The sequence below is a fragment of the Chelonoidis abingdonii genome, chromosome 3 (genome assembly GCF_003597395.2).
Source record: "Chelonoidis abingdonii isolate Lonesome George chromosome 3, CheloAbing_2.0, whole genome shotgun sequence".
Taxonomy (NCBI): domain Eukaryota; kingdom Metazoa; phylum Chordata; order Testudines; family Testudinidae; genus Chelonoidis; species Chelonoidis abingdonii.
The window spans coordinates 145,563,830-145,582,025 of NC_133771.1; the positions used below are offsets into that span (position 1 = coordinate 145,563,830).

General features: G+C 42.0%; 2 protein-coding genes across 2 annotated transcripts; both read right to left on the reverse strand.

Moving 5' to 3' along the window:
* Positions 1-12,621: 12,621 nt before the first annotated feature.
* LOC116837018 (taste receptor type 2 member 2-like) lies at positions 12,622-13,554 on the reverse strand. Its single transcript, XM_032801119.1, has one exon. It carries the CDS (start codon positions 13,552-13,554, stop codon positions 12,622-12,624), a length of 933 nt encoding a protein of 310 aa, XP_032657010.1.
* A 473-nt stretch (positions 13,555-14,027) lies between these two features.
* On the reverse strand, positions 14,028-16,335 carry LOC116837017 (taste receptor type 2 member 41-like). The gene is given in 4 exon segments (XM_075064577.1): positions 14,028-14,163; positions 14,788-14,987; positions 15,312-15,551; positions 16,330-16,335. Coding segments are annotated over 4 exon segments (582 nt in total).
* Between the last annotated feature and the right edge of the window lie 1,861 nt (positions 16,336-18,196).

Genomic DNA, 18,196 nt, shown 5'->3' on the forward strand with positions numbered 1-18,196 from the left:
TTGGTGTCTGCTACAGACCACCAGATCATACTAGGGAACAGGATGACCACCTCCTTACACATCTATCTATAAAGCATGGTGGGGGGGAAGCTTGCATGACCATGGGACACTTCAATTTGAGTGATATATGCTGGAAGTCTCATGCTGCCAGTACTAAATATGTTTGGAATTTCTAAACATTATAGATAATCTCCTAACTCAAAAAATGTTAGAGCGAACACAGGGGTATTATTAGACATTGTCTTAACAGATAAAGAGAAACTGATCACAGAACTAAAAATTAATGGTAGCTTAGGTACAAGTGATCATGATATGAACACATTTATAATGTGCAAGTGGAATAAAGTCCAAACCAGTAATAGATATACTTAGTGCTTTAGTAGGGCGAATTTTATAAAGCTGAAAACAACGATGAGCCAAATCAGCAGGAAGGAAGAAGTTAATCAGAAAAATGTGAATGAGAAATGGAAATAACTTAATAGTACCTCACTACGAAGCCCAAAAAGCCACCATCCCACAATTGAGGGAAAAGGTTGTACTAGTTAAAAAACTGACCTGGTTTAGAGGAAAATGAAGGCAGATTTTATATATATAATAAATGGAAGAAAGGGGAAGTTGATAGTAATGAATATAAATCAGAAATCAGGAATTATAGAAAATTGATAAAGGAAGCAAAGGGCACAAGGAGAAATCTATGGCCAGGACAGTTAAGGAAAATATGGATTTGGTTTTTTTTTTTAAGATGTTAGGAACAAAAGAAACCTGAAACAATGATATTAGTCCATTAGTAAATAGAAATGGTAGAATTAGCAATAATAATGAACAAAAGTAGATGAGTTCAACACATATTTCTGTTCTATATTTGTGGGAAAACAGATGATATAGTCTCATCATATGGTGCTGCTAACACACTTTCCATTCCACTAATATTTCTGGAGGATATTAAACAGAAACTACTAAAGTTGAATCTTTTTTAAATCAGCAAACTTGCATACAAGAGTTTTTTCAAAAAGATGGCTGAAGAGCAAGCTGGAATATTAATGCTGATTTTCCGTAGGTCTTGAGTCACTGGGGAAGTTCCAGAAGACTGATGAAAGCTAATGTTGTGCTAATTTTTCAAAAGGATAAACGGGATGACCTGGTAATTATCACCCTGTCAGCCTGATATCAATCCTAGGCAAAATAATGGACCTGCTGATCTGGGACTTACTTAATAAAGAATTAAAGGAGGGTAGGGTAATGTAATTAATACAAACCAACATAGGTTTATGGAAAATAGATCCTGTCAAGCTTACTTGATTTATTTTTATGAGATTATAAATTTGGCTGACAAAGATTATAATGTTGACGTAATAGACTTCTATTAGGCGTTTGACTTGATACCATGCAACATTTTGATTAAAAAACTAGAATGATATAGAATTAACATGGCATCATTAAATTAATTAAAAACTGGCTGACCAGGATGACGTTTATAAATGTTTGTAGAAGGCTCAATGCAGGCTAATATTGATATTGTAGCTGCAACTGACTACTTCAATTCAAACCCTTCAAAGCATAACCTTTTGAATTGGTAAACTGCAGTACAAGCCTTCTAATTGTAAACAGGGAATTGTCATCAAGCGGATGTGTTTTCAGTGGAGTCCTGCAGGGATTGATTCTTGGCCTTATGCTATTTAACATTTTTATCGATGACCTGGAAGAAAACATATCATCATCACTGATAAAGTTTGCAGCTAAAACAAAAATTGGGAGAGTGATAAATAATTAAGAGGACAGCTCACTGATCCAAAGCTATCTGAATCACCTGGTAAACTCAGCACAAGCAAACAATATGTATTCCAATACTGTTAAATGTAAACATATGCATCTAGGAACAAAGAATGTAGGCCATACTTATAGGATGAGGGAGTTTCTCCTGGAAGGTAATGACTCTGAATAAGATTTGGGGGTTGTGGGAAATAATCTGCTGAACATGAGCTCCCAGCGTGATGCTGTGGCCAAAAGAGCTAATCCAATTCTAGGCTGCAAAAACAAGAATTGAGTAAGAGTAGAGAGGTTATTTTACTTCTGTATTTAGCACTGGTCAACCGTTGCTGACATACTGTGTCCAGTTCAAGAAGGATGTTGATAAATTGGAGAGGGTTCAGAAACGAGCCAAAAGATTGACTGAAGAATTAGAAAACCTGCCTTATAGTGATCGAGTCAAGGAGCTCAATCTAGTTAGCTTAACAAAGAGACGGTTAAGGGGTGACTTGATTACAATCTGTAATATCTACATTGAGAATATTTAGTAATGGGCTTTTCAGTCTAGCAGAGAAAGGTAAAACATGATCCAGTGTTTGGAAGACAAATTCAGACTGGAACTAAGGCATAAATTTTTAGCAGTGAGAGTTATTAACCACTGAAACCATTTACCAAGGGTCATGGTGGATTCTCCATCACTGTCAATTTTTAAATCAGGATTGCATGTTTTTTCTAAAAGAGATGCTCCAGGAATTATTTTGGGGAAGTTCTATGGCTGTGTTACACAGGAGGTCAGAATAGGCGGCCACAATGGTCCCTTTTGGCCTTGGAATTTATAAATAGAGAGGAAAACAGCTGGAGCATTTGAAACAACAGACAGCAAGTTCAACATACAGTTCAAACACTATACATATTTGCAATGCAAAAAAAAAAAAACTCTCTCCACATTTCAAGCAGTACAAATGTTTAAGAGAATCTGGATTGATTTGATTGTATCTTCCCAACGCAGAAGCTTCTTATTTTGCCGTTTGGTGATGTATAAAAGGTGAACAAAAGAGAGTTATTTGTGCAGAAATGAGATGGAAAACTTTCCAGAAGAAAAAGCCTGTGCACAGCAGAAGTAGACGGAATCAAGGACAGAATTCCTGAGCATCTGTTACAATATTTTAAGGCTTGGCCTCTTGCAGCTTTGGAACACATCAGCAGTGCTGAGAATTGATATGAGACAACAAAATGCCTCTGCCAGGAATCAGGAGAACAAGAAAATAACTGTCTAAGAGGACATACACGGTAAATAGACCAGGATGACCTTTACAAATATTGTACAAGGTTCAGTACACATGTGGGCTTATATTGATACTACAGCTGCAATTGACAAGTTTAGTTTAAACCTTTTAGAGCATAACATTTTGAATTGGAAAACTGCAGCACAAGCCCTGTGCATCTGACAGGATTGGCTCAATTTTCAGTGGTGCTAATTACCTCCAGCACCTATTAAAGTCGGTGGGAGTTGTGGGTGCTCAGCACCTCTGAAATGATCCACCTTATAGCAAATATTTTTATACTCTTTGTAGATAGGGTACCAGATGTCCTGAATTTATAGGGACAGTCCCGATCTTTGGGTCTTTTTCCTATATAGGCTCTTGTTACCCCCCTACCCCATCCCAGTTTTTCACACTTGCTGTCTGATCACCCTATTTGTAGATCATTTTGTGCTGGTGAAAGGTGAGTGACTGATAACCCAGCAGAATGATCTAAAAGGAACAAGCAATGCAATTGTCCAGCCAGGCAATGGATGTGGTTTAATTTGGCCACAACTTTATTCGCTTAAAATATCTGGGAGTCCCCAGCTATAAATTGTACAGTGCAGGTCATCATTATTTATTATTTTCACATAATCTCCAATTTGGTCCCCGACATCCCACTGCTAGAATCTCAGCATCCTCCTCTTGTATGAGGCTAAAGGGGGCTATAAAAGGGGTACCCTGAATCCCACTGCCTCTGCTCCCTTAAAGGGGGGCTAGTAAAAAGAGGAGTGTTAGCTTCCTGGTGTACCAAATGTCAGAGCTGGAACCCCACTTCCTTTGCTCCCTTAAGAGGGAGGCTAGGAAAAAAGAGTCCACTGTTCTAAACATTGGAGCCTCAAAACCCCCTTCCTCAGCTTGCTTAAGGGATGCCATCCTTGAACTCCTTTTCCAATCACCATATTCCTGCCTTATTGAGTACTGCACTGGACATCTGCCACAAGGAGCGTGGAATTTATCTTGTCTGCAACCCCTCACCCCGCCCCACTGGGTTCCTAGATATTTATTGATTGCTTCCTCAATATAAGACAAAAATATATCTGCTTCCCTGTCAAATAGAAGTGTAACCCTTCTGCCCCTCTGAGTTGGCAGCAACAAGGGCCTGGTTCAGTATCCAGGGGTTCCGTTTCAATAACACAAGGCATAACCGGCTCGAGCCCCCACCCAGTGACTTGGGACACTTACATACCATACCCTCCTGGGCGCCTCTAGGAGGCAATACTTCCCCTCTCGCAAGCACGGAGTCTGAGTGTAGCGATATCTTTTTAATAAAGGGAGGAATCAATGTGGCATCCCATTGGAGAAACACCACAGAGTTATAACACAAACCATAACCACCCCCCCAAGTACATTTGGCAATGTCCTTTCCCCCTTAGGGTCTTAAGCCCAATCACTCCAAAGTCCAACAACCCAAAAGTCTCTGGTCAATGCCACCCCAGAATTTAAGAGTCTATCTGTAGAGGTCCCTCCCCCCAGCCTGGGTGAAAGGGGCACCTTACGTGGTCCAGGGTCAACTGCCCTGCCTCTCCGTGGGTTCTGCTTCCACCTTCTCCACGAACTGCTCCGCCTTACCAGCCGCTCCACTCTGCTCCTCCGGCCTTCCTCACAAACTGCTCCGCTCCACCAGCTGCCTCGTGAGCTGCTCCAGTTGTCCCAGCAAACTGCTCGGCTCCGCTCGCTCTGTGGGCTGCTCCACACGCCCCACAGCTACTCCGCTCTGCCAGCCGCTCCACTCCACCAGCTGTCCTGTGGTCCGCTCCAGCCATCCTCATAAACTGCTCCACTCCGCCAGCTGCTCTGTTCCACAGTATAGCTTCAGGCTCCCCCACTAGTTAGCACAGTACTCAGTGCTCCCAGCTCAGTAATTTCAGCTCTTTTGTGATTTCAGCTCTTAGTGATCTCAGCACATAGTAGGGGAGCCCAGTGCTAGTGCACCATTAGCCCAAAGTGAGTTCAGCTCAGCAACCTGTATCTAGAGTCTTAAGGGAATAAAAAATCAACTCTGATATTCCACAGTGAAGAGAGGAGGAGGTGCAACTGGTGCTTCTAGCTCCACAAGGAGCCTGCACCACCAGGCACAACTACCTGTCCCCAACCTCTCTCCATTCACAGGCTTTTGGAACCCATGTCCCTTGTCTAGCAAGTACCACCCAACTGAGGTTGAGTCATTTCTGTCACAAAGCAGTCCCACAGCTCGGCAGTCTGGGATGGGGTAGGCGTGCCTATGCAAATATTTGAGATTTCACATTCCAGACATTCTTTCCAGACTTCCCATACTTCACCACCAGATGTCAGAGTACAGCTCATCCTGACTCTGCTTACAGAAGTACCCCATCCTCCCTAAATAACTCAGGTGACCACTAACGTATATCCAGATGAGGAATTACCAACCCCTCCTTGGTTACATGTGAATTTAGCCACTTCACTGTTCACCCCTCCTGATCCTATTGACCAGTGGCGCCTTCACAGTCCCCTGTCACATCCCATGCTGCAACATCAGATCAAATAACACAACCTGGAACAGTCTGTCATAAATCAACCAATTCAGTTCGCAAAACGATAAATTCCAGCATGCACCATGTTTTGGCTTGATTTTATCCTGGCTGAGGATGGCTAGGTTTAAGGCAGCCTGTAGTTCATTAGTCAATATGTCCACAGCCATTTTTACAGGTTTTTTTCCACCAGTAGGCCAGATCCATCAGTCTCATTGTCAGGATAGCTAGTAATTGTGCCTTACAGAGGAGAAAGCCCTGTAATCCTTCAGTAACTAGCATCCGACAAAGTGGGTATTCACCCACGAAAGCTCATTCTCCAAAACGTCTGTTAGTCTATAAGGTGCCACAGGATTCTTTGCTGCTTTTAAAGGTGCCACAGGACTCTTTGTTGCTTTTACAGATCCAGACTAACATGACTACCCCTCTGATACTTAGCATCACCAGTGATGAGTAAGCTGCAGTGGTCATATAGTCAAATTTAGGTTTACAAAAACATGCTCTGGTTCAGATTTATCTGTGGTTTCAGCATGCAGGATATTTAAAGAGTGTTTATTTGGAACTCTTTTTCATGCACTAGCTTCATACTTCTGGCGATGGGGTATTGCCGACTTCTGGATTTTCAACATTTTGCCTAATTTACTAGCAAAACTGAAACAGGGACTTGTTTGAATCCTTAATGGCTTGTTCTTGACAGATGCCGAGCACCCACAGCATTGAGTGAAGTTGATAGAAAGTGTGGGTGTTTTTAACCTCTCAGAGGCAGGCCTTACCTGAGAACATTTAAGACCACTTAACAATTGCGCCATGCACTAGAGTGTTGAGATCACAGGTGCTTATTTATAGGAATGTATTAAGCTTGTTACAAACTAATTTAAATTAATTCTCCTTGGTAATTTCCCAACTAATAATCATTCTTTATTACTTGAATAATTGACATTCATGATGAGAGTCAGATTTGTTCTCTTCACTAACACGAATCTTAATGAGCTTCATGGTAGGTAATTGGCAAACTTACTTTTTGATGGAAACAATCATGCCTCTTGGTAAAAGTGACACATGTGGAAACCAAGAAAAATGCCAAATGACAGTTTCACAGCAAGCAGTTAATGTCTCAACAAAATTCAATTGTTTGATGTAACTATATTATATCCTTTTTTCTTGCCAGTCCAGTTGTAGAGCCTTATGAAGAATTAGACAGAATGGGGTGTAACCACAGGCATGGAATGTCAAATCTGAAAAGTCTTTTTCTTTCTCATACAGAATCAGGGAGACAATCTCTGTAACTTTATCTACTTTGAAATCAGTTGGTGAGCTGATAACAGAGCTGACTTGAACACCATGTGGGGGAAGGAGCCGTCTTGAGAAGCTCTGTTGTGTGCTTTATTGGAAGGAACTGCTTAAAATCCCATGTGGACGGAGAAGCTTGTTAGCAGCAGCAGAGAAACCAGAAAACAGGATAATAAATTCCAGGAGAACTAACAGCCTCAGTCCCCAGTAAGAGTGTCAGACCAAGCAGGTCTGGAGAAGGAAGCCATGATAATTCCAAGAAGCCCATTGTTATCCTGTTTTTTCCCATTCCATTAGCCCACAGTATTGTCAACCCTATGAGTAGTTCAAACATCAGGAGTCATGATCCAAAAACAAATTGAGATTGGCCTAGAAGTCATGAGATGTTTTAAATAAAGAGCAAATTGTGGGTTTAGTCTGTCTTCTTGATTTTGTACATCTCCCTTCCCACGTGTGTGTGACAATTCAAACCTAAATGCATACAAACATGTATGTACAAATATGCAGCCCCCTGCTCCCTGACCCCATCCCGATCCCCTGGATGCCTGTTCCCAAGAACCTTAGCATTCTAGGCACCCTCATTCCTCAACCTTAGCACTCTAGGCTCTCCCCCAGCCTCTCCCCCATAACCCCACCTCAGCAGTTGCCCTCTTCCCCAGCTCCCTTTCCCTCCTGGATGGCTCCTGTAGCTGCCAGCTGTCTCCAGCCTGCAGAGACACAGGGCTTCCTGGACCCTGGTGGGAGGGGCCAAGTCTGCTGCTGATGAACTTGAGGAGGGGGCGCCTCTAATGTGGGGCACTTTCTCTGTGGCTCTGTCCTGCTCAGAGTGCACTGGGGCACCCTGCTACTGAAGCACAAGTGCTAGCAGCATCCTCTAGAGGCCAAAGTGGGGAAGTGCATCCCACTCATGCAAAATTCCTGAGATGCCTGTAGTTGTTTGCAAGATTGTGAGCACCCCCAGAAATGACCCAACATTGCAATACTCACAATAATATCACAAGTATTGGCAACACAGAATTTCCACACTATTTTCCAGAATAATTTCCATCAACATGGATAATTATTCCCAGGACTGGCTCTCTTCTTGCTCCCTCTGCTGGCATGAGCCTCCAGAAGTTAAAGGCTGATAAAATTATAACTATCATACAAGCTTTAATGATTTTCCTCTTTCTGCTTTTCTATCCTAACAATCTTCTTACAGAAGTGACTTCAGAGTCAATGAGTTCTCCAGCTTCCTGAGAAATCATGGTCCCCTTATTAATTTTCGGGGGGAGGGGAGAAATAAAGCAGTTCCCCTCCTGTCAAATGTGTTTCTAAGCTTTAGGGTCTAGTCTTGAAAGGTGCTGAGCACCCTAAGCTGCCAAGAACTTCACTCAGAGTTGAGGGTCTTAGAACATCACAGGAGGTGTTCAGCCTATGCAGGGCTGGGCCTTTATATTGTACAAAACATTAAATATATTTGATGCAACTAGGGAAAATTGAGGCACTTTGCAGACCTCTCAGAAAGGCTTTAGAGACTCTCTTTGGGAGCTACCAACACAGTTCAAGAATCTCAAAATTAAGTCAACTTTCCTCTCAGTCCATGGAAGAGATTTTGTTTGTATTGGACTTCACTTTTGGAAGCCGCCCTTTAAAAAACAAAAAGGAAATATAAAAATCTTGTTACGACAGCCAAAACACTGCTCAGTAATGATGGAAAACATAAATGAAAAATCCTTACCATTCTAGCTAGGAGCTCAAAAACCCCACAAACAAAGAGAACCAGCCAAGATGATCTTTGATGGCCCTTTCAGGATATATTCATTTAGTCACACTCTCCCACTATTACAGAATACAGAAATCATTAACCATATACTTTTGATCAGTACAGTAAAGTCCCCAGTTTAAAGACATTGAACCAGATTCTGCTTCAGTTATCAATGTAAATCTGGAATAATTCCACTGATTTCAGTGGAGATAGTCCATTTTTACACTAGAATAACAGAGCAGAAATTTGGTCCCATCCACAATGTAACAATTGCACTATAAAGAGAAACCTGCAATTGTTACTATTGGTCACTAGAGCGAGTAAGTGCTTGATATTCTTTGATATTAAGTTGTGCAAATCATTCAGATTTATCCAGGAGATGTCAGATATAAAGCAACATCTTGCGTAGAAATCCTAATCAGTGTGATGTGCTGCACCACTGCTGAGAACCACAACATTGTTCTGTTATTAAAACTTTCCCTAACTAAACACTACATGAAGTGGCAAAATAAGCTGTTTTCCACGCTAGTATGAAGTGATCAGAAATTATTGCTGTGTTGAGGTGCTATACAATGAGCCAGAACTACTCAACTAACAACTCCGAACATGAGAGGGAGTTTCAGATAACTATTTTTTCTTAAGCCTCTGGCCAGTGTTTAGCAGGCAGATGGATACAAGCAGTTTTAGGTTACAAATAACAGAATTAAATGGATGACATGACAGAGACTCAGTAAGCATTTCATGAGTTTCTGTGGAGTCTCTAAATTGTGACAGACTTCTCCTATTCTATCCTAACAGGGAATTCATTAGTGTCACAATTCTCCCAGCCTCAACTTCCACAGCTACACTCTCAGGCTCTGGGACAGTCAAGCAGAAATTCTGTTTCCCTGGCACCTTCTCAGATGGTCTTTATATTTTTCTGTCAATACAACTGCCAGTCTGTGAGCACTAGCATCCGTGTGAAATATGAAAGGGGTTTTGAAATACAAACAGGCTAAGAGAGAAGCAGTGACAAGGATCCCTTTCAGTTCTGGAAATGCCAAATCACACGCTGTCGACCACTGAAATGGTTTTGTTTTCTCACTCAGCCTATGCAATGTTTCCTGATATTGATGAACTCACAAATAAACTTTCTATAACAGCAGCAGAGCCCCACAAATCTCTGCCCATCTGTGAGTGTCTGGGGAGATGGCCAGTTCTATACAGTCCAAATTTTCCTTTTTTCATTTGAGATTCCTGCTTTTACCATTTGCTGTTTGTTAGAAACATTCAGCGAATGGACAGAAACCACAAGAACTTTATCAACTAAAACTCCCCTGAGAGTCTGGTCTCAAAGCAGGTTTCAACCACTCCCCATCTTACCCTTGCTGGAAAGCTAAAACTGCAAGCAGCTGTTGTCCAGGAGGCAGGAGGACAACTTGTTCACTGAAAATTCATTGTCCAGAAATAATTTTTTTCACCTAGGCCACACTTTTTTTTGGCATTTCTTATGCAGTTATTGTCTATAATGGAATCCAAACCACTTACTAGCTCATTCACTATCTTGGCTACACAGACTTCTTGCTCAACTCCAGAGACCTACTTTTCAAACCCAGTTTTCTCCATTTGTGGACAGGTGCCTGTTCCCCAATCCCTGTCTCTGTTTGAGACCAGTTAGGTCTTTTTAGCATTCAATAGCTATACTCCTTTTACTGTTTTTTAACTGCCAAGATGTAAAAGAAGACCATCGGGCTAATCCTTGTATCTTCAAGCATTGCCCCTTCAGCTTGATGTTCCCTCATTTGTCAGATGGGACTTTTGTGATCCTCTGTACTGGCCAGCCTTATATTTATAACAATCCTTCTTTTTGTGGTCTAACTTTTTCAGCATCAGCATTTCACTGACCTGCTTCCCTTAATGTTTGCCTCATTGGCAATGCCCCTTGTTTTACAAACCACATTTAACAATGTTTCCAATGCATAAAAAGTGTCATGAACAAATTACAATTCCCAGTTCTACCATATAAATTAGACACAGATCTGTACTTAGAGCTCATGGGGATCAGCTTCTGTCTTCCCCGTTGGTGACTACTTTCTTCTCTGGTGGGCTGCTTCTAAGAGTCTGTGGCAAATTCCCCAGACCCACAAAGTGTCATTGATCTCCTTTTGCTGACCTTGAGCTGCACGCTGAAGTTCAGCTGAGCTTCTATAAAAACTGGTCCATTACTAGTTTGTCCTGGAAGTCCTCATTCAAATCTGGAACACAAGTCTCCTCATGTTTTCTGTCTGTTGAGCTGGGTGCTCTTCTTTTCCTCTCCTTCTAGCCCTTAACTGTGCCCTGGCCAGCTCAGACTGATGGCCGGCTCCACACTGCATGTCAAGCATTTGTACCAAATCTGAACAATACAGTCTGTTTTCTGGAGTAAATTCTGCAGCACCATCAGAGCTGGCCACACAAGTTGGCTGCCAGAAAGCTGCTGCTCTCTTAATCTCTCCACCCATTCATTTAGGCTTTGATGTACAACTGAGCCAACTCTCCTTTCCAAGATAACGGACATTTGTATTACTTGAGCTGGAATAAGCTGACCTCTCCCTACTGGGTCTCTCTGGGTTACAAATGGGGAAAAAAGTACTATAAAGTGTTCTGTCTTAGCCAAGTTCTCTGGCTGCCCTGATTCCTCAGCCAGGAAGCTGACATCCACAGGGGTCTGCAACACTTAATTCCTTCTCTAGGTTACTTTTTAGTTCCTTATATCCAGACTGGGAATTTTCTAGCTGCTGCTCCAACAAAGTTTTATTATTTAAGACTGCTGGTTATTTCAGTCCTTCCTAGGAAACCTCCAAATGTTGCTTTAATTTCTTTTGAAATGTCTCCAGCTCTTCCTTTAAGTCTTCTTAGTTCCTTCTGGGACATCTCCAGCTTTTGCTTTCATTTCTTTTGGTCAACATTAAATCCCAGTTTGCTATTGATTTGCTTTGCTTTCTGGGAGCACCTTCATTATCTGTTCCCATGGCGGTCAGCAGGAATACCAGCTCACAATTTCTCTCTGAAACTCTCTCCTGCAACTAACACCAGTGTTGCCCCATTGGCATGAGCAATTAGCCAATACTCAGGGCCTTGCCAGGTTGTTTCCATTAGGATGAGAAACTGATGATAGGAGCATATTGGATGATGATGGGTGATATTTTTCAGTGTAAGCTTGTTTATTTACAGAAGTTTATACAAATTCCTGTATTCCTGAACACAGTAGAAATAAACAACTTCAGGCAGTTTCATGGCTCAAAATTCTCCAAGTCTGCCACTTCATCAACTGTTGTGCCCTAGAAGCACTGTCCATCTGCTTCCTCTCAGGGTCATATTCACAACTGCTTCTCCAGGCTTTCTTCTGGCTTTGTGCCCCTAGCACATAAACCAATATCCTAACTCCTCTGTTTGCAATCCGGGAAGCCCTTCAGTCTATGCAGCTTAGCTCTGACCAGCCATGTGCCTTGAACATTGTTTGTAGCTGTCTCTACTACATAAAGGGACTTCAATGCTCTTTTTTTTTGGCATACCCGTTGACTTTAACTTGGTCTGTCATTGTCTTTGGAACAAAGGCTTACCTGGTGGCAGCCTCTAGCACCTTTCATAACAACAGGGTAGAGCCTCTAGGTCATCTTTTCATTTGTTAATGTGATGTTTTTGATCAGAGGTCCTTACAAGTATCTGGTATTCTGCAGATCTCATAGCTTGGCCATGGACAGTCCAGTCAATATCTCTCACCATAGGACCCTAGTATGACTGGATATGTGCACCAGTTCAAAGGTTCTTCCACTCCTCAGTCTCAGACAACGTAGCTTATAATTTATAGGAGTTTGCCCTCGACTTCTATGAGTTATTAATTCACAGACATTTAGATTAAAAGAATCATGTCGCTCTAACATTGTCCTCTACCGCTATCCACATGAAGCAAAGCTCTGGAGGGAAATCTTCTGATTTTCATGCATACAGTGGTAAGGGGAAATTATTTCAAGAATAGAAGCGAGGAAGGGGCTGTTTTTGTGGAGTTTGAGCACGAGTGGTTTTATGAAGCCTCATCTCTCAGCCAGCATTTTGCATAGTTCAGAGCCCTTACTGCTACCCTCTTCAATTTGGGGTTACCCAGGATCAGGATAACAGAGTGCCCAGAAGGATAAGCAGCCGCTACCAATACACAGAACCATAAGAAATAGAGACTACTGTGGGCAAATATTTTTGAAAAAAAAAGCACTGTTGCCACAAAATATGAAATGTAGAAGAAAAAGAAAGCAATCAGACCTTTAATTACACTGACATGAGCCTCAGTAATGGTGTCCCTGGAGATGTTTGTGTTTTTCTCCATCCTCTTGGTGTGTCTCCACAGAGAAGTGATTAACAGTACTGTAGAAACAACAAATATAAAGAAAGGAAAGGAATATCCAAGCATGCACAAAATAAGACCAGAAGATGAATTAACATTATGGCTACATTCCACTCTGGTGTTTCCTGACAGATTATTCATTGAATTGCCTATGTACTTGCTATCTGTGATACTGACTGAAAGGAGACTGGTGACCAAGGAGACCAGCAAGGAGCTCATGAGTAGCTGTGGCACTAGCCCTGATATTCTCCGCTTCAGCCAGAGGAAGAGAGGTTGACTGAAGTTGACGATCTTCATGCAGTAGAAGACACTGAGCCACGTAGCAAACCAGAGGCTGAAAATATTTAGATACATGCAAAAAATATAGAGGTTTCTCCATATGGCACACGCTTCATTCATCACTGGAGAGAATACAAGGACGATACTGTAAATGAACATTGTCCACTGTAGGAAAAATCTGGAGATGCCCAGGCTAGTCAAGATCATGTCACAACAGGTCAGTTTTCTGCTTCTGATCCACTCAGTACAATTTACAATGATTATCAATCCATTTGCTATAATCCCTGTAAAGGACTCAATTCCTAAAATGATCAAACTAATAATAATTACAGGAAGCATGGTTCTGCCTGTGGTCACTAATGCTCGTCCAGCTTCTGAAGCTCTTCACTGAAGTGCCAGGCTTCTGGTAACTTATCGGGGCCTGTGCTGTCCTGCCTTTGTATCACAGCTGAAAGTGAGATAGGAGATGTTTTCAGCTATTGAACTTGGAAGACTCACCTGTGTTTGTTTGGATGCAAATCTCGGAAAGATTCTATTACATTTGGGATGATCTACTCCTGTCTTTTATTTGTATATCCACTTCCTCATTTCTGTGCAGTGACTGTCTGTGACCAGCTGCGCAAACTTTTTTCTATTTATTTTCTTTCTTGATTTTTATTATTATTATTGATTTTAATTATTGCTCCTTCATTTTCAGATTGAACTACTGCTATTCATTCTATCTGAGGCAGCACAAGATACCAGTCATAAGTTGCTCCTATTACACAATACAGCCATGGATCTCTTTCTGTGGGTTTTAGTCATGGGAGATTTTATGCAGTCTTCTCTGTCAGCCTGCACTTGACATGGTTTAGAGCCCTCATTGCTGCTCTCTTCACCTTGGGATTGCCTTGTATCAGGATACCAGAGTGCCTAGAGGGATAAGCAGCCATTATCACTCCACAGAACCTGACGAAGTAAAGGCTGCCATCAGCAAATGTTTTTGATTAAAAAAAAATAGACCTTGTGACACAAAATAAACAATATAAAATAAAAGGAAAAAGCTCAGAGATGTAACTGCACTGTCGTGAGCCTCACTGCTGGCCTTCCTGGAGCTGCTTGCATTTTTTTCCATCCTCTTGATATGTTTGCACAGAGAAGTGACTAACAATTGTATGGATGAATTAAAAAAATATAATGAAGTGTATATATGTTCCAAGCATGGATGAAATAATGAGACGAACGGAGGAAGTATCCTTATGTCTACATTCCACTGTGGTAAGTTTCCTGGTAGTCTTTACTGAGCTGTGTAAATACTGGCTATGTACCCACCCTGCTGAAGGGACAGAGTGAGCAAGGAGACCAGCAAGAAGACAGGCCCACCAACATCAATTCTGGGCCCCCAGGCCAGGGCCATCCCTAGGGGGGTGCGGAGCCTGGGGCAGAAGTGACAAATCAATCACTTCTGGGACTGACCTGTCACTTCTGGGACCGACCGCATTGACCAATCGCGCCAGCCCGCAGGGCCCCCAAAACACAGGGTTAGGAGCCCCTGGGCAATTGCCCCTTCCCACCCCCCATCAGCAGGCCTGCAAGGAAACCATGAGTAGCTGTGTCAGTAGCCCTGATAGCCTCATCTTCAGCCAGAAGAAGAGGGGTCAGCTGAAGTTGGAAATCTGCATGCAGTAAAAGACACTGAGCCAGGTGGCAAACCAGAGATTGGCAGTAGTTAGATACATCCAAACAGTGCCTTCAGATTTTTTTCCCCTCTCCAGTCTTGGTCCTGCTGTAACCTGTTGTTGTATTCCCCATTTTGAGATTCCTAGCCTGTTATTTCCATCTTAGCATCTCTTTAGCTTGCTGACTAATTTGTTCCTGAAATCCTTCAATTTTATTTGTCTCCAGCCAATGAGAAGACAAGGAGGTATTTAAAATAATTACACCTTCCATTTGTTGTTTTAACTCCTTGTTTTGCTACTCTTTTTCTCTTTCCTCCAATTTTCTATCTGCCAGCAGGAAGCTATTTTTGTGCAGCCTGGCTTTTTAGGACTAAAAGGGTTAATATTTACTAACAAAACCATAAAGATGTCTCTCCACAATTCACACTCTGCACTCACCATTTGATGTAATGTAAAGGGGAAACTATTGATCAATATTGCACAATGTAGGAAAAGACTGAAGATGCCCACGCTAGTCAAGATCATGTCACACAAAGTTAATTTTCTGTTTTTGAGCCACTCAATGCAGGACACACCTATTATCAATCCATTGGTTACAAACGATACAATGAGTTCAGTTGCTGAAATAATCAAAAAGATTACATCAAGTGTAGGAAATATGTCTGAATCCACCGTCTCCTAACTCTGCCCACCTTGCGAAGCTTCAAGAGCAAAATGTCTCACTGTAATGCTGAGGTGCTGATATCTAAATGGGGCACAACCTTTTCTTCTGCCTGTATATCACAGCTGAAGAGAATTAGTGAAATTTTTAGCTGTTGATCATGTTAGGCCCAGCTGCCTTGGGATGCAAATCTCAGAAAGATTCCATTACAATAATGATAACCTACTGTCTCTTATTTATATTATATGGGGATGTGCCAATGTCACTAGCCACTTTGCTGTGAACTTGCTGCTTGTGATCATGTTCAGTTTGGTTTTTTTAATTTCTCCTTTTCCAGCTTTGAAAAACTAATTACTTTAATTATTGCACTTTTGTTTTCACTCTGGACTGCTGCAGTTCATGCTGTTTCAAGCAGCCGTTCAAATCTAATCGGATTGCAGCAATGGCTCGACACAGAGTACATGACTGCCACAGGCCTTTGCCCAGCTGAGTCAGAATTTGCTCCACAGTACACACTGTTGGTCAAAAGGTTCACATCAGTTTTATTATTTAGAAATTTAAATTGTACATGCCTAGTCTCCGCTTATTGGTCTGATTAATGAATATTTATTTTATGGGTGACCCTCAGACACCTCGTTGAGGAGCAGAGCGTTATTGTGCCGGATGCTATAAACTTGCAAGAGACATGCCCCAGTGCAAAGATCCTACACTCTAGGATGACCCATTTATAAAAGGTAGAGAGAATGAAGCAATCAAATATATATGGTCCCTGTAGGGGAAGGGTGTCAAACATACCTCCATGATAGATATATTTAGACATAACCAGGTTATGCAGCAGCTAAGCTTCCATTTTGAAAAAAGTAAGTTTCTTGCTTACATGGCTTCAGAAAGAACTTTCCAAACATGAACTGGGTGTAAACTGAGGTCATGATGTCAAGTATCAGAGGGGTAGCCATGTTAGTCTGGATCTGTGAAAGCAGCAGAGAATCCTGTGGCACCTTATAGACTAACAGAGGTTTTGGAGCGTGAGCTTTCGTGGGTGAATACCCACTTCGTCAGACGCAGGTAGTGGAAATTTCCAGGGGTAGGTATATATATGCTAGCAAGCAAGCTAGAGATAACGAGGTTAGTTCAGTCAGGGAGGGTGAGGCCCTGTTCTAGCAGTAGAGGTGTGAAAACCAAGGGAGGAGAAACTGGTTCTGTAATTGGCAAGCCATTCACAGTCTTTGTTTAGTCCGGAGCTGATGGTGTCAAATTTCTCTGGGTCTGCAAGACAGCCTGAAGCAATGGCTCAGACATATGGACTCCCCCTACCCTCTATTAATCTCATTGGAGTGTCAGCTCTGAACACAAATGATGGCATGTCAATGTCAACATTAACTATCCAAATGTGGATCATTTTAGTGGATGGAATAGGAATAGGGGTGGGAGTGAAGCCCTTGGTGGTAGGAATTGGTAGTTGTTGCACGGAAGGAAATGCAGAGAGAACAACAGTGGACATGCACAAAGACAGAGAACGGAAGACGCAGAAAGAAGAGGAATAAAGGGCAAAATTGTGGCCTAAATGGAGGTATGTTGTCACACAGGGATATTGAATCTGACAATGAACTGCTCAATAAATAACAAATACAAGTTCACTTACTACACAAACAGCATTCTCCCCATTTTTCTCTATACAAACATCTCCCTGATCTCAGTGAGAGATCCTCTGTGGATTGAGAGGTGTGTGAAGTTCTGAATTGATATCCACATCATTATCAAACATGGAATCCATCCCTCTCTTCCAAACGAGTTCGACACACTTGCTTTAGGGCTTTGTGTTTTTAAAAGTCTCATTGTAGAACTTGGGCTTAGTGGGACTTCCAGTATTGGAGATGACTGAGAAGGACATTCTGGTAAATCTGTAACTAAGACAAGCCAGAGGGTTTCACAGAGCTTGGTTAGGGATGGCATTTTTGGGGCTTAACTCAATTCTCACTTTAATGTTCTTCTAAAGGGCTCCTCTCTTATTAAACTATTTGTACATATTTTTGGTGAGCCTAATTTTCAGAGGCAGCCTCTGTATTTTTGCAGGTCCAATCCATAACACTTGCCTAATTACCTAATTTGTGGGCACAACCCATAGATTTATGGGAAGCTAGTCAACTAAGTGCTTAGAAAACACCTGGAGTTTATCACAGGAGCAAAATAGTGCCCAGGACAGCAGGACAGAGCCTGTTTTGAGGGGCCCCGTTTACACGTCAGGGCCAATATCTACAAATAGGGCAGCATTTTTGTATCCGTCAGTTGCATATCATCTGTACACAACAAACAATCCAGATGAATTCTAGTATTAGGAAACAGCTAAACATATACCATAATACACAGCCTTTCATTTAGCCATAGGTTGTTAGACTATTCTTTGATAGATTCTCTTCCTGCCCTCTCATTTCTGCCTACCTCAATACCCTTCCCACTGCTCTGGAGCACTTGGAGAGGGAAACTGATGGCCATTTCTCCCTGGCAAGAAATCTCATAAATGGAGCTGCACAGAAATTGGCAGCTGTTTCGCCATCCCTTTATCTTGTCACCTACAGCAGTGAGTGCTCTGTGGGAATAAGTCCAGAGCTGAACGCCAGCCAGTGCACAGCTGTCAGCTGTAACTGCTGTCCTTTAGACAATT